At 37.6% G+C, this 26,772-nt stretch overlaps 1 protein-coding gene across 11 annotated transcripts in view; it reads left to right on the top strand.

The window, feature by feature from the left end:
* DLG1 (discs large MAGUK scaffold protein 1) overlaps positions 1–26,772 on the top strand; it is a 140,958-nt gene that overhangs the window by 9,367 nt on the left and 104,819 nt on the right. For 10 of the 11 annotated variants that reach the window (XM_066557030.1, XM_066557028.1, XM_066557026.1 and 7 more), the window contains exon 3: positions 5,150–5,316. In XM_066557030.1, the coding sequence (XP_066413127.1) occupies positions 5,150–5,316 (167 nt within the window). Of the gene's footprint in view, positions 1–5,149; positions 5,317–16,201; positions 16,332–26,772 lie in introns of those variants that run through there. The other variant, XM_066557033.1, reaches the window with a different exon arrangement.

The following is a 26,772-nucleotide window of genomic DNA, read 5'->3' as shown; positions in this document are numbered from 1 at the left end:
ATAAGTGTGCCTTGGGGCAAAGGTGGTGAATAGTCTCCTGGGCTGCATTACACAGCCAGCATTAGAATTGCCAGCAGGTAAACCCCCCCACTTTGCATCTTAGAATGCAAAATATGAATTTAGATTTTATAAGAAAAATGAACAAACAGAAAAGAAACATAACTTCCTAAATTAATTCTTGCTCATAAGCAAAGCTGAGAACCTTCAGATCAGGATACAATTAATACAGCATACACAAATGGGATTGTTAAATCACATATATTTTGGTAGCAGTTTATACCTTTGTGTGGTGCATGATGTAAGGACAACAGTTCACTGGTTTACATGGACAGTGTCCAAAGCAGTCTGTTATAGTAAATGTGTTACTGTTTAAGTTCATGAAATGCTAAGCTTGTGTGGAATTTCCTGGCATTTATTTAAGAAAAACCATCTATAACCCACAAATGGTCAAAATGCTTAAACTGTAAAAATGCAAAGCCCAAACCCAGTAGGTTACTGTGATCATTAGAGGAATGCTTTCAATGTAAAAAAGAATAAACCACAGAATCATTTAAGGTGCAAAGGACCTTTATGATCATTGAGTCCAACCTTTAACACAGCACTACCATTAAACCATATCCCTAAGCACTGCACCTACAAGTCTTTTAAAGTCTTTTAAACACCTCTTGGGACTCTAACATTCTCCTGGATTTTTCCTGTTCCAATGCTTGACAGCCCTTTCAGAGAAGAAATTTTTCATTGTTTCCAATCTAAACCTCCCCTGGCACCACTTGGTCGTTTCCTCTTGTCCTATTGCTCGTTACTTTGAGGCAGACACTCATCTCAACTACAACCTTGTTTCAGGTAAATAGTAAATGCCAATGACATTTAATTGGTTCCCTCTATACCATAATACAAAGGTTCAGTATCAGGTCTGAAACTAACATAATATAGAAAAATTACATGGAGTTGCTTGATGCTTGTTTGAAAACCAGAACATATTAAAAGTTGGTCAGAAAAGAACAGGGAGTGGGAGACTGAGTAAAGGGAATCTTTCCCATGGAGGTGTGCAGTACTGACTGTTTCTTTCTCCTCACTGTTATGTTTTGTTGAAGTTATTGTTGTTTGCTGACATTCTGTGCTTCACTCTTTCTTCTTACTTTGCAGTTGCATTTGAATTTCTTATATATACTGTGTATTTTATATATACTGGATGTTCTTTTTTCTGTTACACTGAACTTTTTTTGCCCAGTTCTCAGGTTGCCTTCCTTTAACCAGTAATTAGCAGTTGCTGAGTTGTTTGTAGACTTAAAGCCTCTGATACCATCCTGTGTCTTTGTTTGCAAGGCCTCTCTCGTCATGCTATGCTGTTGCTCTTCTATGCAGCTTTTTGTTCTGGGATCATAGGTAATCCATTCCCTACAGAATAACCCATTTTTATTGGTATGTATTAGCTGTTACACACACAAATGTCAATTTGTACATTCAGTCTGTATATGTAGGTGTACTTGTATTCATGTACAGCTTTTAGTTAGCTTTGGACAATTGTGTGATGTAACACTGAATTATTTCACATCTATTTATGTATACTATTTATGGATCATATGTAGCAGATATTTATTTGTGTGTTATATATAAAAATATTTATAGAAATAGGTGTTAGCTCACACAATTGTCTGAAGCTAAATAAAAGCCATGCAAGTTAGATGAGTCACCAATCATCTGGTCTTTAGATAGTTGGTGGTAGAGTTGGACAAGCTAAAACAAAGCTCTGGGCAGGCCAGGACAAGTGCAGAGATCTGGTTATTCAGTGAACAGTGGCCTGTTAGCAGCAATGCCTTGTATGTAGGTTTACACCATTCCCTTAAGAAAATGCTGTTAGAGGTATCCCATCTTTCACTTGCAAAGTTACAGTTACCAAAAGGTTCATGCATAAGTGAACACAATGAGATTTTTTAGAACATGCACTGATCTTAAGTTATCCTGATTACAAGTACTTCCCACTGAATCTATAGGAAAAAGTAGCAGACACTGCACATACCTGTACAAATGATAAGCAGAGGCCTGATGTTTGATTTCTAAGGAGGAGGGAAGAAATTGATCTTAGAGTGGTGTCATGTTGCTTGTTGGAATCCTTGTCCTTGGAGGCAGATTCTTTAGACAGAATTGATGTAGTCTCTTGAAGTGCCCTCAAATGTACTTTAGAAAAGAAAAGGATTTGGTTTTGCAGTTATGCTCTTCTTTTAATTACTGTGTTGTGGTTTTTAGTGAAGCTAGATCTCCCCTGTAAAGTGGATCTGGGTTTCAGTTTGTATTTGGCAGATAACTCTTGTTTGCTTTAAAAGTGAGCAGTTTTAGCTTCTGGTGTATCATGTTACTGGTGAACAAGCCTGTTCAAAGAGCAGAATTAAGATGAGTGGAGAATATGAGAAGGGGTGAACAATACACCAGCGAATTTCTTTTAGATTAAAAAACTGCAGTTTGTCACCATTCCTTAGCTCTTCACACTACTAATAGGCCAAGAAATAGAATTTTCTTTTGTGTAGGAGTTCTCCATTGCAGAACTGGTGGTCTGTCACTTGCTTTGTATAGGCTTTTATTCTTTGTGCTGTCAAACTTATTTCTGATTTGGCTATTTAATGTGGTTTTACTTGTAGGCAGACCAAATTCCAGGATGGTTTTCTCTGTTGCCTACCATTCATCACTTGTTGTCACTTTGGGTTCCTAAAACCCTGTGCTCCTATTTTTCAATGCTCCTTTTAATGTTCCCCTCTAGTTTCTAAATGTTCCCCATCTGTGTTTCCTTTTAGTGTTGTGTGATACCTCGTTTGAATCAGTTTTCTTTAATTTAGTTTGAGATATAATCTCTCTTGGAATTAATATGTAAGAAAAATGCTGTAATATAAAAATAGCACATCCTAACTTGAAGAGGGAATCTGACCATAAATACAACTAAAACTTAGTATTTTACTACCTGCTATTTGTAATAATCAGAAAAATGTTGGAACTTGTCATGTGCTAACGCATTCTCACATCATTAATGTGTGCTAAGTACATATTCAAGTGTGTTGAAATATTTTGGTGAGCTGATATATAGCTGTAGACAATAGGAAGAAATTTTTAGGTTTAATTTAGTAGGGTCTAGCTTTCTGGCTTTATGGAGTGTAACTGTCAGGTTTTATTCTTGTGGACCTAATCTGTTTAGGGTTCCTAGGTGGCTTGCCTATACTTGTACATACTTAATGTTTGCATTCTGAGTAGTAAAAATGGAAACTTTTTTTTAAGAAGGTAGATATTATCATATAGACACCAAGTTTCTAGAAACTTTGTGGATTTGGAGCAACTCCAGGATAAACATAAACTAATCCCCTCATTAAGTGGTGCATATTATGTCTTGCCATCTTTCAATAGCAAATCTATTGTGGTGTCCTCTGTGGAGGAGTGGAGGTGAGGTATGGGAAATGGTGTGCTTTTTGAAATGAGAGTTGTGCAGGAGGAATAAATGGCTACCTCCTCTGGCAGGGACTTAAAAGAGTAGTAGCAGAATTGAAAATCAGTGTCCTAGATTTCTGTTGCAAAACAGTTGCACAAATAACCCCTTCCCATAAATAATGTAGTGATCTTCCTGGCTTGGTTGCTGTGGATTGCAGCTATAGAATCAACTTAAACCACTGCCTATTTTAATACACAAAGTACTCTCTGTCGGGGGGGGGGAAATCTTTACTGGGTGTGCTTGATTGATGTATTGATGTTAATGCAGCTACAAGACAAATTTGCAACTGAGGGAGCTAATGTGAAAGATAGATTTAAAGGCAATTTGTATCTCTTAGGCTGCTTTGCTCCTGTATATCTAGGTCACTTAACGTCTTCTGCAGCCCTCGCTGCTCGCTCTTCCAATCAGCAGCTCTAAGAGCAAGTATAACTTTAAAAATTAATGTAAGCTGTTGGTAGGAATTTGACTCTTGCTCAGAGGAAAGATACAAATGGAATTTGAGAATTTCAGTTTTCTGAACTGGTAGAGAGCAGAAGTGCAGTGACTATAAAAACACATAGGACTGTAATGCCAGCATCAGTAGTTGCAACTCTTAGTTGTGTGGCCTTTCTTTTGTGGGGTGGCTCTATAAAGGAATTGGTTATGGTGCCTCTGTTACTAACTCTGGGCTGTTGCTGGAAAGCTACAAAACTGCAGCTTAGACTCCTTACTCATGGCTGGGTCTTATTTCCTTTGGCTTACTGTGCTTGTATGTTTATCTTCTATGAAGTTGGTGCGATTAAAAATCAGGAATTTGCAAATCTGTTTAGCAGATTTTTGCTTTGAATAAGAGACTATAAGCTTTACAGGACAACTTCTTGCCCTTCCCTTAGCCTATACCTTTTCTGATTTTTTTTTAATGTATATGTTTATGGATGTGATTGCAGTTGTGGTAGCAACTTTGATACACCTATACTTCATAGGAACACCTTTGGTGCTACTTTATAGTGTGTTATTTTTATTGATGCTTCATGGAGTGAGTAGGATGTCAATAAACAATATAATACAGCCAAATTTTTGTTTCCCAGAAGTTTCCAGCGGAGTCTTCAGGGTTATAGAGAAAGCTGTTAATTAGTTCATAACTATGACTGGTAATTCATACTGTTAAGTTTTATCCTATTTCTGGTACTTAGAGTGAAAAAGCAGATGATGACCTATCCTAATCAATTTTCCCTTTCCTAACTTCTTGCAGCCTCTCTCTCTCTTGCTGATTTCATCAGTGTACTTCTATTTCTGTGGCCATTTAATTGAAACCTGTACAAAATAGACCTTCTAATATTGCCCTTGAACAGTAGATTTCAGCTAACCAAAGGGGGCTACATTAGTTAAAATTATGTATACCAGAACTTGAAACATAGGCACCCATCCCTTCCACTATTCCACTGCAGTTATTTCATGTACTTCTGCTGTTGCTGCTGCAGCCTGTGCTCCTGGGGTCTGTGGCAGAAGCCCAGAGTGAGTGGGGACAGAGTGGGTTGTGTGTGCAGTGGGGGAGGTTCATGTGATTGTGGTGATCTCTATGAATTTACTCATGACAGATGAAGCCATATCTCATTTGTTTTGCAAGAGGAAGATGTAGTTAAAATCAGAATGTTAGAGTAACTATCATGCCTAACAACAATTTTTTTACATGTTTAGATATTCAAGAATTTTATGAAGTGACCTTATTGGACAATCCAAAATGCATTGATCACTCTCAGCCATCTGAACCAATACAGCCTGTGAATACCTGGGACTTCTCCAGCCTTCCAAGCACAACAGTGACATCAGAAACATTGCCGAGCAGCCTTAGCCCCAGTGTAGAGGTATGAGATAGAAATCTTCTTTTCTTGTTGAGACTATTAGTTCAACATTGTTCTCTAAGTTTCCTTTATTTTATAAAATATTAATTTTCTAAGAAAATGTACATTATTAAGATCAATAGTCATAGGGGATTTAATTATTGAAATGTTTAATAACACGTATGCATTTTGCTTAGTCAAAAATTTATAAACTCATTTGTCAAATGTACCATTAAGTGACCATTAAAATGGATTTGTGCTTTGATTTTGGAACCTCGCTGACAGGTTTAGTATGCTTCTACTTATCCATACTTGTGACTCTCGAGTCATTACTTCATTAATTATTTGGGAAATCTGAGGCTGTGTCTTTCTGATTAGTAACCTTTTCAGTCTGGTCACAAGAAGTTCTCTGTTACTTCTTTATCTATGTTCTGGAAGGACTTGTTTTTGAAAAGTATATGCAGCCAGTTGTCACTAGTGAGTGGTGAGAAAACTGATCAGGAAAATGCACATTCATGTACATTTTTGACTAAAACAAAATCTCCCTGCTCAGTTTAAACTTAAAATGTTCCTTGAGTATTTTTTCATTACAGCTATTATTTGTCCCCAGAGAGGTGAACCTAGTTTGAAGTGTGCCCTGGAAAAAGTGCAGATTTCTCAGTAACTGAAGGCAGTGTGCTTTGCTGATCCATTTTCATGAAATGATTGTAGAGCTCAGGAGGAGGACTGGGAGAGATCAGCTGAAGGACTGGAGCCTGTAGGGAAGCTCAGGAACTTGCACTGCTCAGCAAGATAAAGGGGCTGGGATGCCTTAATGAGTGAATCTTTATCAGGGGCTGTTGGGACTGTGGAAGAAGGTTCACTTAGCTGCAGATCATGTGTGTGTGATGTGCTAATGAGTTTGTACAGCTAAAAGAAAATGCATGTGCTCATTCTAGCTTTCAAATCTGTCATATTGAAGCTAGTATGAAATGCATCAGAAATGCTTTAAAGGAAACTGTAGATGAAATCCAAAACTTGTATTCTTTTGGAAAATAAAAAGTGGCCAGTGGATTAAAGGTCAGTCAAGCCAGGGGCATGAGTTACATATTACAAAGAACAGCCATTGAAGTATCTTTACATGAAAAAACTGAGCAGCCTAAGCATACTGTATTTTTCAGGTTTGTAAGTAATTGAACACTGACGAATTAAAATTCTAGTTGAACTTGCAATGTGGGAATAGATTATTTTCTTTGATTATTTGTGAATCTTGGTAACACAAGATTATTATTAAAATTGTATGTCTCTGTGGAATCTATTACCTGAAATTGCATGGAGAGGGCCACTGTCATCACAATCACCTTAATGAATTGTCATGTTTGGAGGAAATGGGGCAATGCTAGGGTGTATGAGAAATAGCATGGAAAAGGCTATGGTGGTATTTGCCTGTATGCCATCATCTACATCTAAGGCTTAGGGCTCTGGAATGTCCCTTCCTGCAGGTATGGTGGGAATGGCATCTCTTAGAAGCAGGAGGAAAAAGGAGCTGTAGACACGAGGGCAGGCAAGGAGAGGCAAGGCTTATTTTGTCTACTGAGCTGTTTTGAAATAAGTTGGTCTTAATGTACTTCATGTCTGCATGTGCAGAGAACTTAATGAGACAAATTGAGAGTCATTGCAGTTGCCCTTAGTCATGGTGGATGGATGAAGTTCCTGAAAATGGCAAATGGCCAAATGCTATATTTTAAAAACAGAATATATAAGAGTAAGCCCTGAGAGGCGGATTTAGGTTTAACTGGTACAGGGAATGATTCTACAGTTTTTTGGTAGCTTCTTGAAAGTCATAAATGAGCCAAATAATAGCTGTCATAGTTATTGATGACAGTTTTGTCTAACAGTTTCTTTCTACTGTGGTAATAATTCTTGTGGTAGGAAAAAAACATAAATGTGATACTTCTGACTTGAGTAGAGCTTTTGGCATGGTTTAAGAGGTCAAAAACTTATTTGTCTTTTGAGATAATATATCGTTAAAATTTTCAAAAAATGCATCCTAGTTTGGGTTATTAGTGAAAACATTCTGTTAAATTAGAAATTGAACCATGGGAAGAGAACAGTATGTTTCTACTTCACCAGCTAAGAGTAGAATGAAGCCTTGGGCAGTTGAAATAATTCATGAAGTAATTAATGTCCTACATTTTGGCTAAACTAATGGAGCTTGAATAGTTAACAACTGGTTTCTCAGAAAAGGTCTAGGTAATTTTAGAATCTTAAGGTGAGTCAACCATGGCATGTTAATAGATGAAAAAAACACATTATTGACATAAGTATGGTATAAAACTCTTCTCCTCTACTTGGTCTGCATAAGGCTTTGCTGGAGATATTGTCAAATTCGAGGTACCATGGTGTGAAAAAGATGTTTAATTTCAGTGCTTAGAAGAGATTGACATGGAGGATCTAAAGCCTGGAAAGAAGTGAAGATGGGGAAGGTTTGGTGCTGCTTGAAGGGATTGAACACTTAATTGGGAAAGAAAAGTTTTTCCTGTATTTACAGAATGTGAAAAATATAATATTTTGCTTTTTTACAAGGTGTGCTAGACGTACACTATGGAAATAGACTTACAAAAGCATTTTGAATATTTTCCTGAGCACCAGAATAGCATAGTACATGGCCAGTCTCCCTTACTGAAGGTCTTTTGAGGCAGCATAGTGGTCTAAAATATTTTGCGGTTTTTTTTCATCCCTGTAACGCACCTAAGAACAGTGTAATGGAATTGAGGATTCATGTCCCTACCAAAACATTTTGTTATTAGTAAATTTACTCCAAATTCTAGCAGACTGGGCTTGAAGCACATATTTGTTGCTATGAGATTTGTCTTATGATGTTGCCATTGTAGGATGTTTGTGCTCCCCTGTAGAGAAATGAATATCTGAAGTGGGGAATAGTGTGTGATGTTAAATCCAGGCTTTGTGATTATTCACTGACAGCCCCCTGTAGAAACTGTTTCAAGCCCTATACAAATGTAGTGTTGTCCTTGGATCTTTCTGTATTGTAGATGAAGGTGTAACTTTGTAATTAAGTTAAATCTTCAGTTTTTTTCCTCATGTGCAGTTGCACTGCCAGGAGCACAAGGCCCTGTCCTTGACACTGCACCAATGACAGCAGGCACATTATCATGGCACTGTCACTGATGCATTGAAAGGAAGAATTGCCTGATTTGGGAAAGCTCACCAGGGATGTGAGTGTCTGTTGTCAGCTGCACTGTGGGCTTCTCCAGTCCAGTCTGGTGGCCATGCTGGTGTTACCTAACAGAACCTGATATGGTGTGGATTACTTTGTTATGTTCCCAAGTGGCCTGGACTTGAACATTTAAGACAAAGTTGCCTGTCTTCCTTCATATTTTTTGTCTTGAGTATAATGTGAAAATCAGTTGTTTGACCTTCAGTATATGAAGGTCAGGTTTTAGATTTGCTTCCAGTATTTAAAAACATAGCTGCATGTATTGGTGTTGATCCCAGTTCGTGTGAAACTGAAAGCAAGCTTTTCTCCCAGTCTCTGACACTTACAGTAAATGTTACCTTGTATTTCATTAGTTAGACTACTGTTTCCATGTTAAATTGGAAGGAGAACAAATTGGAAGGTGAAAAATGTTAGTTTGGTGTTGGTTTCATTTTCGTGTTTCTAATATATCTGAATGTCTTAGTTTAGCTTTCAAGTAAATATGAAAATTGTTACATAAGCATACGTATGTTTTTATCAACCTTAATTCTTTCTTCTTCAATGACTGTTTTTTTTTTTCATTTTATGCCTGCTAGGCAATACTTTTCCTTCAATATTTCAAAATTTATTTAAAATTACAAGGAGAAATTCTTATGTATTCACAGTTTATATTCCACATACTTGCTATGTATATTATGTGAAAATTTATGTTTTAATGCTTAATGCATTTTGGTTTCAGTAATGCTTTTTTTAGCTACTTAGAATATTAAAAAAAAATTGATTTTGTATTTGGTTTTAATAAACCCAAGGGCATAATAATTCCAGTACAGCATGTGTTTAATCGAGTGATTTGTTTTGCTTGCTGAAATTTACTAGAGACTGGGGGGACTTAGTATATTGGATTTTGTTCATAGCTACCTTTTAAAAAATAAATTCTCACTTTTCAGACTTTCAAGGCTGCTGCCCAGTTCAGTGTTAGTTCATTAACTAGACACAAGAAGATTGTATGCACTTTGAGATTATTTTAAATCTATTCTGTGTCTTGCCAGGCTGGTGAGGTCACAAGTGATATGAATGGAATGGCTTTTTTCTTGCTCAGACATTGTTAGCCTTTGAATTAATGTATTTCAATCCCATTTCTTTTACCTTGCTGATATTGTTTTGCTGTTGTTACTGTGGGCCAAATGAATATTCCAGCTGACACTTCGATGGTGCATGTGAGAGTTGCTTGAGAGTGGGAATATAATGCCCCCCTAAAGAGATTAAGGATTGAATTACAAGAACTTTCTACACAGCTGACTTTAGGAATGACTTTTTAGCAATGTGTGCTTGTGTATATACATAGAATAGTGGTATACAAGCTTAGGTTGCCTGAGGACTTCTCATGGCACGTAGCCTACTTCTGTTTTTCCCTTCCTGCTCCTGAATCCAAGGACTGGAGTTTGAAATCCCCATAGGCTGAGTATTAGAGAAAGTTGGAAATACAGATTACAAGTTTTCCTGCTCACAGCAATCTGTTTTCTTTTCCATGCTCTATATTTCTTGGAACATTATTTAACAGTTTTGTTTCAATCTCCAGTACAAAATGATGGGGGGAAAAAAACCACTAAAAAAAAAAAAAAGAGTGATTCAAGACAGTGATAGAGCAGGAAAGGAATGTTAATCCTTTCAGTACTCGGAACTAGTTTAAAAAACCAAATGTATGCAATCTGAAAAGGACGAATGGTTCATCCCTTTCCTTGTGTACATTAAAGACTGGGCTCAAGTGTGCCTGGCAAAGCGAGCAGATGTGAAACAGGATCCGGGCGCTGTGTGCGAGCGGAGCCGCGCCGGGAGCGGCCCCGGGAGCCGCTTGCTGTGATCTGTGCTGCCATCTGTAGGTGCGACACTCGGGTTCGACAAATACACGGTGGAACTCGAATCGCTGGAAGAAACCTCTCACCTCATTGAGTAGTGTGTTGCTAAGGAAATAGCCTTGTGGCATTCTTTTTTATCTTTAAATCTGTATAGGATCTGTTTTAGTATTTTAATTGTTTTAAACCAGAGAAGTTTGCTGTTTAGCTTGAATTTAACAATAGCCACAATAATTTGATTTTAGATGTTGGAAAGAAACCCACTGAACAATGTCTCAAAGGACATTTTTTGCTTTAGGACATGGAACTCAATCTGGAGTCTCTTACAGTTGGATGAGGAGACCTTTGTATTTAGTGGGTAATGGTTTCTGAAGGACTTTGGTCCGACCTATGGTTTTCCCATCTATCTGCACATGCCTGTGTGTTTAGTGTCTGACATGTAGAGACTGGCTAGCTCACTCTCTTCTAGGGCCTTTTGCCAAATTTTTTCTCCGTACAAAGAAAGCAAAAGAGGAAGTAAGGAAACAGCTGATATGTCTGCAATTTCAGCTAAAATTTGATGCCAAGGCAGAGTGGAAAGGAAACTCACTAAACATCTTGCAATTACAAAATAGCTCAGTATTACCTATGAGGTGTGAAGGATTTTGACCAGCTAAGTCTTGAAAATCTCAAAAACTGGAAATGCAAAACTTTTCTGGTCAGTCTGTTCCAATGCTTGACTATCCTTATGGTGAAAAAACTTCACCCTGTCTTTGATTGAAATTTCTGTTTCAATTCATTTGTAGTTTCCAGGGGTTTTCCATCATGCAACATGCACGTGGCTTTGTCTTCTGGCTAACCCCAGTGTAGGTACTGGAGGGCTGCTTTTAGGTTCTGAACTCTTTATCTAAGCTTAAACAAGCCCTGTACCCTCATCTTCTCTTTAAGGGTCAAGGCTTCTGAAAACCCTCTCACCATCTTAATGGCCCTTGCTCCAGGTTATCAAAATCCTTATATTGAGGCTCCAAAATGGAATGCAGTGTTCCAGATGCCCTAATTAAAGTGTCAAGCAAAGGGTAATCATAGTTACATGTTACTACTGGCTGTGTTTCTGTTATTGCAGCTCCTGTTCACCTCCTTTGCTGTTAAGGTCTGCTGCAGGCTTGTGTTCACTTTGCTCAATATCTGTCAATGTGAATATTTTGAAAATAGGTAAAATTAAACTAATCTAAATTTAACCTACAATATGGAAATTGTCTTTGTTTACAAAGCAACCACTAATGTCTTCATAACCTTTTAAAAATTGTGATAATTTTGTATGACTTCTTATAAGATAAGCTGATGTAGTCTGGAGGAAAGAATTTTGGATGTCTGGTTCCTAGTGCAGTGAAAAAAATCTGTGTTGAATCAGTAGCAGTTTGTATTCAGAATGGAATGGTACCTCAAGCAGTTTATCAGGATCTTAGTGGAAGTCTTGTAAGGAGATACCTGCATATGTAGAGTGAATTTTAAAGTGCAAGATGCTCTGGTTCTGTTTTTCTGTTTCAACTCCATTATCTTCACCTTCACTTTACAAAGTCATTCTTACCTGTTGTATTAACAAGCTGTTCCGATGAAAATCCCTGACTGTTGTACTATGTTCAAATACCTTCTTTGCTTTAATATTTATAAAGATTCAATGCTGGTTAGCTTGCTGATATGCTATGTCTGACTGTTGTGCTTCTTGATATTGCACTGGTCCTTTGTGCCTCTAGCTGCATGTGCGTATTGCCCATTACTTATATCAATTCCTTCTCTGCACACATGATGTGCTTGTTTTATTTCAGCAGCTAGCATAGTCCTGGGTTACTCAGGAGCTTCATGGCTTTCTCTCTGTTAACTTTACAGTGAGGAAATGGTATTTGGCTTGCTATGTATTTTGCCTTCAATACTTGAAATCCAGACTGTTTGTACAAGGAAAAGAATGTAAGTCTTGAACCAAAGCTGAAAAAGTCTTCCGGGGCAGGCTCCTGGGCAAAGTGAATTCAAAAGCAAATAAATGACATCCAGATGCTCAGTTCAGGATGTATACACAAGCAATAAAACCCTGCTGTTTCTAAATTTCTCAATTTAGAAGTAAATAGACGACTTACAAATTCACTTTTAAAAAATCGAATTGTTTTTTATAAACTTGTAATAATTACGTCTTGCAGCCAGATTCAAAGGCAGCTATATAAATTATGACATCTTACACTTCTAGTGCTTTCATTACTAAAGTAGCTGAGAAAATGCTTGCAGATATGATAGTACTTGATCTTTACTAAGTCTTTGATATGTCTCCTCAAATATGCTGAGGTTGAGCATTTGACATTCCCTTGTGAGGCTGAGCTGAGCCTGCTTCTCTGGTCACACCTGTGACAGCTCTGCTTTGTGTGGCTTTTCTTATAGAATCCATGAGCAAATTAGCATTTAAATAACCACATGTACTTTTAGATTTGTGGATAGATGAAGAAATTATTTATCTGCAAAATCAGTATTTTCCAACGCATTGTTCTCATTTGCATGATTTATTTCTATGCATAGTTTATCTGTGCATGAATTTTCCTTTATTTAGTTATCTGGTGGCTTTGTAGATAGAATCTGCCACACTGGAAAAAGAATAAGCCTCTGAAGGCACAAAAAGTGACTGCCAAACATAACCTGAAAGAATTCATAAGTAATTCAAGGAAAGAAAAACCCATCTCTTACCTTTGTGTGAGAAAGAATCATCCTTTGTTGTTTTTAATATTAATGCTGTGAATAGTGGTGAATGGAAATGCATTTTTGCCTTCTGGCCAAGCTGTATAGAACAGTTGTTACTGGTTTTTACTGAGATCACTTGGAGCTGACAGGACAGAAAGATTTATTTTTAATAAGAATGAATGACATTGAAGAAATCACAATGTTTCTCACAAATTCAGTAGAATAATAGTTATTTTAGTGACTAACAGCACTATGTGAAAACGTCTTTTTGGTGCATGAAAGGATGACTCTTCATGCATTTCATGATTATGATTCAGGTTTTGGTGTGTTCTTTAATACCTTTTTGTTCCTTCTCACAATACAATTGAAAGAAGGTTCAAAGTTATTTCATGAAATTGTTTAATTACAGTAGTTTTACTTCTGGATTTTTAACCTATATCTCATTTTGAAAAACTTTCTTCTCATCTCCAAAATTTACACATACTTGCTTATTCAAGGAGTTTTATGATTTGTTTTCAAGAAGCTGTATTGTTTTTTTCTTATGAAAATGATAACCCTCCTGAATGTTTGAGTATTGGTCAATATTTTTTGAACATTTATTTCTTCTATATACAGTATTTCCAGTGAAAGGGCTGCAGAAACTGCTTTTGGGCTAGGAAATTCTTTTTTTTAATGCATAGTGCTCTTATCTTGGAGTGCTTATCTCTCTGTACACTATACTTATGAAAATGTGTATTGGTGTTTGCCACAAAATCTTTTGGTCTACTGGTATGGATTTTTTTCCCCTGTGTGTGGACATTGTTAGCTGAAGATGGGTCTTGAGAGAAGCATGTACAGTTACCAGGAGGATTTTTAATCCATCATAGTGGTGCAGTGCTTGGTAAAGGGCTCTAATGTACCTTGGTTGTGCATCCTGCTCTGATTTGTGCAGTGCATGCATTACTACATTTCAAACACACTTGTTATGGGATGACTTTCTGTCTGCTCTGGAGTGTTTTGGGTCTCTGTTCATGATGAGCAGCTTGATGACAGATCCTGAGCAAAGAAATGCCTTTTCCTCACCTCTCTGGATATGTCTCTTCTACATCTCATAGTCTGCATTGGAACTTGAAGGAAGTTACTTGCTTGTTTTGGACTAATGGGTCTAATGGGACTAATGGGTCCTGGGTCTTGTTGGAAGGGTGGTGGCAAGTGGGAGAGGAGAAAAATGAAATTATAATGACCCTTAGTTCTAAAAGTGTCCCAAAGAAGGCAAGAGAACAAAAAATTGAGACTAAAAGTGATTGATTCTCGACATAAGCTAATTGTAGCCAGGATTAATCTGCAAAAGCTTCATCTTGTGCCAAGGTGGCTGAGAGAAATTTCAGTGCTGAGCAGGATTGTTAATCTTTGTCCTTCATGGACAGAGCATGAGGGACAAGCCAAGTTTCCGTGTGCTATTGGCGTTCCTAGAGCTGTTTGTGCAAGAAATGTACATTTGGACTGACTGCATGTCTTGTGTTAGTCATTGAAGATGTTTCTGGCCTAGACACTGGACATGTGCCAAGTTACCTAAAAATGCATTTCCTTAACTTTTTGGATACTTGCACTTTGTTAATTTCTCTGAACCTTATAGTCTTCCTAGTAGAGTACTTGGGAAATGCAAGAATTTCTTTGTGAGATACCTTGTGTGCATTCAGCTATGAAGGTAATCCCTCCCTCTGTTTTCTGACACAGGAATGTTTCATCAGCCTAATTTGTTCTTTTTTGTTTTTTGAAGTTAGAATTTCTAGCCTTCTGCCTGGGTTCAGCCAGTTTCAGCAGTCTGAAAGATGCATATTTTTTCCTCTGATGCTTTGTAGCAGTGAGAATTTCACCTAGGTGGTCATAGCAGAAAATTTGCACAGATTTTATAGACAGTGTAAAAATGAAAAATATCTCTGGTTTGACTTGAACATACAAGGTGAAAATCATCATCTTAGTGATTGAATGGTGTAAGATTTATCTTAAAATTCCATTCAAGTTTGTCCTATAAAGATATCATCAACCCATAAAACAAAATGTGTGATTTTGGAAAGATTAGTTTCCTTATATACCCCCTTCCCCCCTTCTAATAGCCCCCCCTACCCCACCACTTCTCCCAGTATGTATGGAAGAGCTGGGAGCCAAGTTGCAGAAAGTTTAAAGGGAGTGCTCCAGATACACAGTATATTCTAGAGTGTTTTGGTGCAAAATACAGTCAGTTGTACATCTTGGGATAAAAGCAGAATGATACAGATGAGATTTAATGGCTTGAAATTAGTCATTGAGTTTTTTCAATATATACTTCATGGTGTTTGCAGCAAAGGTGTTAGTGGGGGACCTAATAGGACAAGACAGTGGGAGCTGAGTTTACAAGCTGCTTTCAATGCCTCTTGTGGGAAATTAATGTAATAAGGTTCTTACCAATGATGGAACTGTCAGGTTAGTGTTTCAGAGTGCACAGGAGGTTGTTCTGTGCCCAAGAGTTAGACTTTTCCCAGCTGTGCTAATTAGGCACAGAAGACAATGCCTGCGCATTCAAACTTTGCCTTGTCACAGCATTACAGCCTTACAAAAGGAAATGAAATTCTAGGTTAATTCAAGGCTCAAAATAGCATTTCTCTTGCAATATGCATTACTCTTTCCTTGCCACTTTCTCCTCTCCCTGATCTACATGGAATATTCCATTCATTGCTGCTTAGGAAATCAGTTATTTTGCAGTCTGCAAATGCTGAAATGACGTTAGGGGAGAAATACTTGTTTGCAACCAAAACTATTTTTGAACAAACGCTTCATTTTAGAAATTCTAGCCAGCTAAGAAAAGCTGAATTGAGATTTTTTTGCTGTAAAATAGTTTTGTATTGCATTTCATCAAATGATTCCCTGTGATGCTCATGTGTTAGGTAATCCTGACAGAGGAGTATTTGAAATAGAATACGAAGAGGTACTTAACTGGTATGGAACAGGATTTGACATCTTTTGTGGAATATTTGCAAGGATATATTTAACTTTTTCAGACATAGATAACCAAAATAGGTTTAAGAATTTTTCATGAAAGTTAAAGCATTTGTATTTTAGCCTGCTGCTTTTTCTCCATGGTGTTTCTACCTCTGAATGAATCCAAAGGGAAAGCTGGCAGTCACTCAGATGTTTTGACTATTAAATAAGTGTGCTTTTTCTCATTCTGTTGAGATGGTGTTTAGCTGTGACTGAAAATAAACCTTTTAAATGTTTGGAAATATACCTGCTATGCTGAAAGGATGGATTGCTTATGCATTGTAACAACAAAGGTAAGACGATAAAGCTTTTGATTAATGCCTACATCTTGGAAGTTCTTATTGAATCTTTATTCCAGTTTTTACTGCCTGTAATGAAAATGCCTTGATGGTTTTCTAGTGTTGATCTTTTTTAAACTTTAAACTGCACAGATCGTCAAAATAAATTCTGTAGTTGTTGCTAAGAACAATCATAGATGTTAATGCTTTGAAGAGCTAATTATGCACATACTGAAAAGTGTAGTAGAATGATTTTTTTTTTTTCCCTCTCATTCTGCAGTAAGGCACTCTTTTGTAAAAATTCACTGTCTTTAAATGTGCCAAAATAGTAGTTTGCTTTTTATTCTAGAATAAGAAATTCCAAATGATATTTTACGTAACCTTTATCAGGACATGTTTAAAATAATCATCAAAGAGAAGATGAATCTGGCAAGTTGTGCTAGGGATGGATATATTTCAAGATGCTTTATTATTTTGACATCTTGCTGCTTTGAGATGAAGACACCCAGATAACTTAGAGTCATTACTTCTGTGCTAGGATAAAGTTTTATGTAAGTTTGTTTTTAATGCAGTCCACTTGTAACTGCTAAAGATAAAATCTGATGCATAAACGTAATATATTAGTTCTGTGCTTGTGAAATATGGACTTGCTGAGCTCAGTTTTTTGTAGGCTCTTATCTTTCTTTAAGTAGTAAAATTGTTTTGTATTGCTCTCCTTTCCTTGGATGTTGAGATAGTTGCTAGTTTAATTTTTTTTCTTGACAAACTGATTTAACTTCTAGCATTCTTCTGGATAATTTGAAACCCTAAAACTTGCTTATACAAACTTCTCCTTCTCAAGAAGTAGAATGAAATTGAACATCTTTAAGAATATTAGGTGAATTTAATGATAGCTTTTAGAAAAGAAAAGATGCTTTCCAGGTTTTTTGACACAAGGAAGCAAAGGCTGACTGGAATGAATGAAATTATCTTGTCTCTCACTAGCCAAGGAGTCTTTCTGGTGTCTGAACTGTCACAGTTCTTTTGGAAGTTAAATATACCCTTTAAAATCACTTTTGAGTGATATTAATTTGTGGCATTTTGGCTTTATTTATTTTGGAATATTCTCTTTTGTACAGTGAGAGTGGGATTGGATATTGATTGCTTCATTTTAGTTATATTGATATGTACCTTAATTTTACTGTACTTATTTTAAAAAAGGCAGAGGTAGAGCTGTCATTTTTATGACTAAAGTGCTTACCTTTAGTTTTATTTTGTGTGTTTGTTCACCTTCACATATCTACTTGTCTAAGAGCAGAAAGACAATTTATATGGAAAGTTAAGCCAACAGAAAACATTCTGTGAAAAAAGAGAGTTGTTTTTTAGTCTGATTAGTTTAGCTCTGTGCTGCTAAGAAAGTAAGACTGCTCACAGAAATGTTGCACAGGAGAGGGAGAGATCAGCTCTGCACAGCACAGACTTACAAGGGTTAGACTGGTGCATTTCCACCTGGAGTTATCAGCACTTCATCCTTCCTGCCTGCTTCTTGTGAAGTCTTGGCCTCATTTAACTAAATGATACTGTAATACCTTGTAGCTTCAACGAAAGTAGTTTATTTAAAGTAGGGCTTAGAACAGAACTGTGGGCTTCCCTGTGTACCTGTGTGTATCTAATTATTCAGAAGTTGTAGCCTAATGAAGAGTACATTCCTTGATTTTGTACATAAACCTGTATTTCAAATCTCAAGAAAAATCAATGCATGTAAGGCAATTTTGAAATCAGCATTAATGTAATGTATGATAGGATTAGTAAAAATGTTAAATTCTTCCCCTTTCTCTACCTTGAGTGGATGCATATTTGAAACAATTCAGTGTTACTCTTTTCTGAGTAGGAAAGAGAAGAATTTGGCCAGTGAGATGAATTTTCTAGTGGATTTCAAAAGTCTTTTGTAATTTGGTCTTTGATATTTCTGTTCTGCTTAGTTCAAAATTCAGATCTAGTCACAATAGATGAACAGGTCGTAAAACTAATTTCTGTCCTGTCTTCAAAGGTTCTAGCTGGTTTACTTTCCCAAATCTAGTGCAAAGAATACTGATTAATACAGTATTTTTTCCTCCTTATGTGGGCACATTGGCTTGATGTAGGTAGGCAAATTTGCATCACTGCAACCATGGATACTATTAAGAGCAGGCACGTGGGCTGAGCTTACAGTAATGATTTTTATTTAAGTCACAGTTTTAAATGAGTTCATGGCACTTAAAAATACAGAATATGAAAATTCGTTGATTCTTCCAGAAAAAACAATTTTTAGCAGTCATTCTTAACTTTGTTCCATAGTATACTTCCAGTGAAGGAGTTGAATTTAAAATGACAATGATCTAGAATGGCTTTAAATAATATATCTAGCCTGACAAGTGTGAAAAAACAATTGTTTTGTACCATTTTTATTTCAAAATCCTAAGAAGCATCCTGCTTGGACTGCTCCAGAGCAGTATCAGTGTGGTGCAGTCCTTGTTTCTGACAGTAACCAAACTCCAGTATTTCAGGAGAGGAGAAATGTATAATGCATCAACCTGTTACTAGAGGACAAAGGTGAAGGGTTTTTTCCTAAGCTGTAAAACCTAAGCTGTGAGACCTCATAAAGTGGGGGTCTGAGCTCATGATGTGGCTGCAAGGAGCCTGACCACAGGAGCACAGTTACTGCTGGCATGGCTCAAGTGGGAAAGGTGACACTGAGTTTGTGTGATTCCTGCAGCTTTCCTCCTTGGCTGTGCCTTTCACTGTAGTTCAGTCCCATTGTTGTTACAGTCAGTTTTTGGAATTTGCCTCAGCTTAAATGATTTTGTGCATAATGGAATTTGCACTGAAAGTGATCTTGTCCGACCGTCTGCTTAAAGAAGGGCAGCATCAACTTAGACCAGGTCACTCAGGGCTTTGATTTGGTTTTGTTTTCCTGCTGTGCACAACATGGGCCCAGTTTTGTTTTCTTAGTGTCTCCTCTTAGGCATGAGAAGGCTGTTACCAGCTCCAGCTCACTACTCTGGGTGAACAAGCCCAGTTCCCTGAACCTTTCTTCATTGTGCGTAAGCCAAGTGACCATCTTGGTGATTTTCCACTGTACTTGATCCTATATTTCAGGTCTAACGAGTGTTTCAAGAAACATAGAGAGGTTGCAATGCAAGTTTTAGCCTTCTGTGTTATGTACTGTCTGCATAAAACCTGAAAACTTCAATGTTGGTAGGAAATAAAATGTGAGAGGAAATTGTGTGAAAACAGAAATAAAAGCTAAGCTTTTATGTATAAACTTGATGGAGAAATTACTTGGTGGGCCCAAAGGAATTTGTTTTCTTAAGTGGAGGAGCAAAATACAGAATTTTGAATTTAAAATTGTTGATAAGATGTGAATGAGTTATATGGGCAATTTTTAGACTGAAAGCTTAAGAAATACTTTCAGTACTTAGTAGTACACAACAGCTCTGCCAAGTTGGCACATGTGAATGATATGTCAGAATGGGTTTTGGCCAAGGACTTAATTTTGCTGACATTCCATATCCTCACTAAAAAGCAAATTGCTTTCCAAACATATTTGATTGGATAAATCATAGTTACCTGGTGAGCCAGTTGAATAATACTAATAATAAATCATTTGCTTTTGCTATGTCATCTGGTTACAGTGTTGAAAAAAAGAGTGCAGAATCAGTCATAAAAGCTTTGGGAAGTGAAAAAATGGTGCAGCTCTAATGTTGGCAGCATCTGCAGATGGTATGATACTGCTCTTGCATGTAAGCTTGATGTATAATGCAATGCTAAAGAAGCAGCTGCCTACTAGATTGTTGGGAAGTGTCAAAATCAAGGATGGTTGTCTGCAATCTAAAGGATTGGCCAGCTTTCATGTGGAATAGGAGACCAAGTGTGAGAAATGTTTGCCATGTTGGGTTTAAGGGGTATTTGCTAAAATCAGTGAGGAATACATGCTGAGAACACTGACCTGGTGGTCATGCCAGGAGAAACGATGTCCCAGCTGCCTGTATTTGTGGTTGGGAACAGCCCTTTAAAAAGTTTGAAGTTTTAATATACAGAATGAACTTAGGCAGAGGGTTATGCTTCTAATCTCTGCAGGGCAAATAAAGAAACCCAGTGCAACATCAGATTGCTGGTGGTTGTAGCTAAAGAAATTAAGAAATATTATGTTTGGGATTCTATGGATGGAACTGAAAGTGCTTTCTCAGAGTTTTGAAGATGAATATGTTTCAAGGTGATTATTGATGACACCAAGAGTGATGCAGGTGGCATAGAGTGATGATGGAGGAAATGATGAAGGGACCTGATATGCAAAAATCTGAAAAGCTGTATAGGGAAGTAGGAGAAAAATTTGACTAACTTAAAGCAAATCATTAGTAGAAGTTTACATTCTTACTGTATATGGATTACAAGGATATAATAAGCTGTCTGCATTTAACTTCTTTCTAAGGGAGTTCTCTGGATTTCAGAGTTCTCTTTCTGTTAACATGGTATTTGGTATTCTCCCAAATGACAGTTGGGAGTTTAAGCAGTTTAAGACTCGAACTTCCTGAGCCAGAGGCACTTGCTCTGTAGTGTTCTTTGGCTTTCCCTTAGGTGGATTATCTAGTCTCATCAAAATGTACATAGAATACAGACCAAAGGTATAAATCTTTGGTGTTTGCTTTTTATACAGAACATCTTCTAAGTTAATCCTGGTTTACTTGTGTTTGCTTGCTCTCTCTAAATGGCTGCAAGCATACAGGGTTGTTTAACCCAGAAGTTAATAGGATTGTGTAGTTATTCATGCTGGCATCAGTGATGTTGGTATTTATTGGAATTTGTGTGCTCCAAGAAACTGAATATCAGGCTCCTGAGATGTTTATATGAAGCTGATGAATTTAACATGAAGCTCTTGTGTTATTGTGTGTGTTTGTACTTATTTCTCCTTCTGCTTTAAATGAAAAAGCTGCTAATTAATACTAGAAATAAATGACAAATGGGTTATATTTGCTTATTGCACCAGGGAGTTGGACTGACTCTGAGAACGTGGTGTGGAACGTGTTGAGAATGGAGATGCCGAAAACCATAGTAAAAAAGGAGAATAACTTTTTGAAATCAATCCTACAAATAAGACCCCTTCAAAGCATCTTTGTAACTCTGTTTGCCTACCTGGAACTGTGTGGATTTATTTCAAAGGAGCTGATCATCATAGCCTGAGTAATTTTCCAGGTATTAATGGCGGCAGAGTGGTGAAGCATTCATTCCTGATCCCTTCTGCTTTGCTGACCTTGTTTACTTTGGGAAAAGAATTCAATCTGTGGCTGCACGAGTGACTGTGAAACCCAGTTGCTGGTGCTGCTGAGAATGCTTCTACCCCTTTTTGTTCACTGCCCACCTGCTAGGAACCTGCTAGAACTCTGTATGCTTTTCTGCTGGCTACTGAGTGAAAACAGCTCATGGAAAAGTCCAACAAGCACTAAACCAATTGGAAGATAGCTGCTGGGATGGGGAGCTGTTAACTGTTGAGCAGTTGAAGTGATTCAGATGCCTGGGGAAAGGCAGGTAAAATGGTAAGACTTAACAGCTCAACGCTTTAGGAAGGAGAAGGTGAGAAGAGCAGAGATTCTCTCTGCAGCAGAATCAAACTGTTTGCTCAGTTTGGCTGCTGCTCATGGAACTGGACCCTCTGAGTGAACAACTTTGGCATAGTTTCCTGTTGTAATGAAAACAGTGGGAGAAAACAGTGGGTGAATAAATGTAGGGTTGTTCATCATTGGGCATATGGTCTCCAACACGATTCCTTCAGGAGACAGAGCTATTTGGATTTCTTGATGGCAAAAACCCCAAAAGGCTTCCTCTCTTATTTGAAGTGAGATTTTAGGATGGCTGAGCTCACTGGCTGATTATCTGGTATGCTGCTAGTCAGATTTGTTTTACTAGCCAGCCAGCACTGTGCTTGATCACTTCTTTTGTCAATGCAGTGCATTGCACCGGGGCTTTGTTAACATGAGGGGTGTTTTTACACTTTATTTGAGGCTTAATCATAGTCTGATGTTTTGTCAGGGGGTATTACTCATACTTTCATAAGTGGGAATAACATTACTTGAATCTCATTCCTAGGACTGGTATTTACCAGACCAGAAAAAGTAAAACTTTGAAAACATATTCAGGTGCAGAACATCAGTATTTAAGGGATATTCAACCTTGTTAGGTTAGTGTGTTTGTAAGATATGTTCTTTGAAGACCATATACTGCCATATCTTGGTTTGGAGGAGGGAAGGACATTCTTTAATTAAATTCTAATGCATACTTAAAATATAACTGAGAGCTGCTGTCTTAAAGGTCAGTGTGGGCAGGAATCATCAGCATTTTCTGAATTCATCTAAATGCCCAACAAAGAATGAACAGACCTTAGGGGGTTTTAGTGACAAACCCATATTGCCTGGAAGAATGATTCCCTACCCTCCATGCTGTGAAAGCATTAGAACAATAATTACTTCCTTCTTTCAATCTTTGTGCTCTAACAGTGAATTTACTTGTGCCTCAAATAAGATTTGTTGAGACATTTTTGCTCTTGCCTTGGTGGGGCTGCCTGTGCCAGCCTTCATTCACAGTTCTCTGAAATGTTCCTTTGAGATGGAGAACCACTGCAGAGAATTCTCACTCCTCTGGCTGTTCTTTCTTGCCTTTTGGAAAAATTGTGTGATGGTTGCATTTAGCCACCACCTGCATTTGGGGTGCCTTGGTTACATGGTGAGGACACCACTGCTGAGGAGTGCTTTGCATATTGTGTAGGTGACACACCACTTGCACATCTTGTATCTCCAGAGCTTTTCTCTTAAGCAAACTCCAAAGGCTCTTCTTCCTTTCCAGCTGCTGGGGTGGGCTGACCAAATGTGGTAGCACTGAATCCAGAATGGAACAGTCACTTCTTGCATTCTTGCAGGGTTCTTGGACTTTGCTAACACTCTGTAGATAGTGTATTATAATGATGAACTTGGTCCATTTTTCTCCTGTAATTAAAAGATGGCCTTTCACTTTTGTATGCTTATTATTTCTTTGAAAATATGTAGCAATTCAAAACTGTACACATTTGACATCTCGTATGTTCCTGTATGTTTTTGTAAATGTTTTACCCTGAAAGAGACCTCTGTCTGATTGTTCAGTCTGCTGTTTTTCTACTTTGAAAAAAAACAAAACCAAAACCCATTCATATGTGGTAAAATGCAAGTATATCACATGACTGAGTCTGAAAAATCTACTGCTTTGGTTGCTTTAGCTTTAGTTCAGTTAATTCAGGTACAGTTCTCCTCAAAAGAACTTTGGACTCAAAATGAAGAAGAAATTGAAATAATTTTAATAATTCTGCAGTCTGAGGTGATGATGTTGCAGTTCATTTTAAAAAGAATCCCCAACCAAACCACCTTTCTGCTGCTATTTGTAATTAAATTGTATAGTAACAGTTACTCTAGAAGGCAAAAGGAGAACTGTTTATTACATGAAATCTTTCTTACCTGCTGGGTTTCATCTTTCTTCAGGCTAAGGAAATGGCAAGGGAGTACTTAGTTAACTTAGTGATCTAAGTACTTAACTTAGGGTTTAACTAAGTGATCTGTTATGATTAAATGCATCTTGAAAGCTGTTTGTAGAAAATTTCCTGGAAAGAAATGTCACTTGTATGGTGAAAAATGAATCCATTTATTTATTTCCTAACTTCCTAATAGGTTGTTTACAGGATCTGATGTACACAGCTGGTTTTAGGCCAGGAGCTATAATTCAGGTGACTGGAAAGAAATCTGTAGGTGGGCTAGAAGCTGCATGGTCTCTATAACTTTGTTCCTGATCTTATTTTGATTGATTGAAATACTCTTTGGAGGGCATCAGGGTATTCTGAGGAGGTGGAAAAGTTCTGTTTTACAGTGTGTTATATAAGGGCCGCTGCAAATTGCACATACACAGCTGGAAGTACTGGTGAGGGAAGTACTGTCTGGGAGGGAGGGGCAGGATAAAAAAGTTTGAAGGGTTCGTCTTGATGGCTTAGGGAATATGTTTCCAAATTCAAAAGATGGTAGTGACTTTTCAAATGAGATGATGCTGAAATGGGAACAATAAGAATCAAGCCAAAATAAATTAAAGCTGGAAATCAAAAGGATCCTTGCTGCTAAAGTAATTAGTTAAAGACTTTTATAACAATAATGTACATAACACAAGCTCATTATGATGTAGCTAGATGATTTTAAAGATCATATTAAGTTGTTCATTATGTGTTAGGTTGTGTGAGAGACCTAGCAGAAAAATGTCTCACTTGGCATTTTGAACAAAAAGCATCAGATTGGGTTGGATCCAAAAAGAAGGATTTTTAGTCATCTCAAATCCTTTAAGCACCATTTGTAGCATATTCTAATGTATCTCTGCTGTCAAAGGGATTGTAAAAGTACATATCTGGTAACTCTAAATAGGAAAGTTAATTTTAAAATAGGATTGTTTCAACTCAGTGACTGCTAACTGGCAATCTGAAAACCTTTACCTTTTCTACCACTAATTAAAATGTTTCTTCATCTGTTCATTCAGGGACTCAAATAAAATTTAGGTTCTGTGCATTGGCTCACCAGTGTTCTGCAATTTATAAACGGCACATTGAAACAACTTGGGCAGCAGATTGTGACTGCAACGAAGGAAATGAAACCTTTCTGATAGAGTCAACTTGTTTCTTCTCTGGTTTTGTTTTTAGTTCAGATCTGCTGCTTGCATATCAGAGTGATTTTTCTTCTGTCATTGTAGAGAGTGAAGTGTGCTTCTGTAAAAGGAGGACTTCGGAAGCAGGAATATACTCTCCTTTTTAGTGCTTGGCATTGCCTGCCAAGGCTGCTGCTGCCAGCAGGGAGAGGCAGCCGTGGCGGTGGAGAGCTGCTGCCCTCTGCTGTGCTCAGAGTGCTCTGCGCAGGGCGGCAGCCGGGACAATGCATGCGGGATCTGCTGCCCAGATCTGCAGCGCTGCCCTGCCCCTCTCACTTCTGGAGTATGTGAGGATGCTCTTTTGAACGGTAGGAAGAAATGAAGGGTTAACTACAGGTTACAGAGCTGATGGTAATTTGTTGACTTGCTGATCATGAAGCTGTAAAATTTTGTTGGTATTATGTATTTTTTCTACAGTCCTGTATTATTTTGGAAATTCCTTTATAAAGTTAATATTCATCCACATCCCTCATACAAATATATGCATGTGGTAATTTTCATTAAAATTGGATTATCCCAGCCTTCATTAGCTTAGTTAATGGTTTCTGTAATAAGAGAATGGGCAACACTAAACCATTTTTATTTTGGTGTTCTCTGTTTTTTTCATGAAATGTCTTAAAGGGCTTTTGAGAACTCTGGCAAGTATTGGTTGTAGCTCTTTCTTTCTTAATTTAAACTTGTGTGTCCTCAGCAATCCAAGTGCTATGACTTCAGCTGTCTGTGATGACTTCCCTTAGAGCATGAAATAAACATAAAAGGAATGTGAAAACTTTCTTGCCTCCATTTGGTGTTGTATGGCATCCAACAAGGATGCTGCCCAGCACTGCAGTGTACAAGGGCATTAAGTTTTTTGTTGTTTCCATTCCCTTTGCCTTTCCCCTTTCTGTTTGTTGTTATATCAGCCTTTCTTTAACCAGTAGTTAAGATGCCCAGGGGAAGCCTTGAGTTGATCTGAATCTCTGATGCTCTGTTAGTAGCTGATGCAAATTGAATTCTTCAGTGTATAGGTACTCATTAAAAATGGAGTTGGACTTGTGGGTAAGCTTTGTGGATCCTTTCCAACTATGACTGGTAATTCATCTTAAGGTGGGGCTTAGGTTAGACATTAGGAAATAATTCTTCACTGAAAGGACAGCTGGGCATTGGAATAGGGAGCCTGGGGAAGTGGTGAAGTCCCCATCCCTCAAAGTGTTCAAAAGGCACGTGGATGTTGCATTTGGGGATGTGGTTTAGTGCTGAATATGGCAGAGCCTCGCTCATGGTTGGACCTGATGAACCTTGAGGTCTTTTGCAGCTCTAGTGATTGTATTTGATGATTGTAAATGAAGGACAAGTGCCCACCTCGGTTGCTGTCCCACTCCTGAGATAGTGATTACATATTTTTATTAGACCCTGGCTTGTTGATTTGCTCTGTTCCTTTTTGATTTTATATTTTTGGCAATGAGTTCTGCAGTACTTTCTTTTCTTTGCTTTCCAACATCTGCTGGGTAACTTAATTGTCTGCTAATGCCTGTGTTGTCTTAAATAGTTAGTAGTTGCCTTTTATGTGCCTTTTCTATGCCATTCATCTTTTCAAAGATTGAATGTCATATTCCCAACTCAGCTGCTTGCTTTTTATAAGATGAAGAGCTTTGTCAGTTAAGCTTCTCAAATAGAAGCCACTGAGTATCTTTATCCTTGATGTTATTCCCTATAATTTTTTTATTTTTGTGGCTTTTATCAGATGAGATGATCAGAA

This window comes from Molothrus aeneus, chromosome 10, assembly GCF_037042795.1.
Source record: "Molothrus aeneus isolate 106 chromosome 10, BPBGC_Maene_1.0, whole genome shotgun sequence".
In the NCBI taxonomy this organism is placed as follows: domain Eukaryota; kingdom Metazoa; phylum Chordata; class Aves; order Passeriformes; family Icteridae; genus Molothrus; species Molothrus aeneus.
The sequence above is the reverse complement of the archived record's forward strand: the minus strand, read 5'-3'. Positions and strand labels throughout refer to the sequence as shown.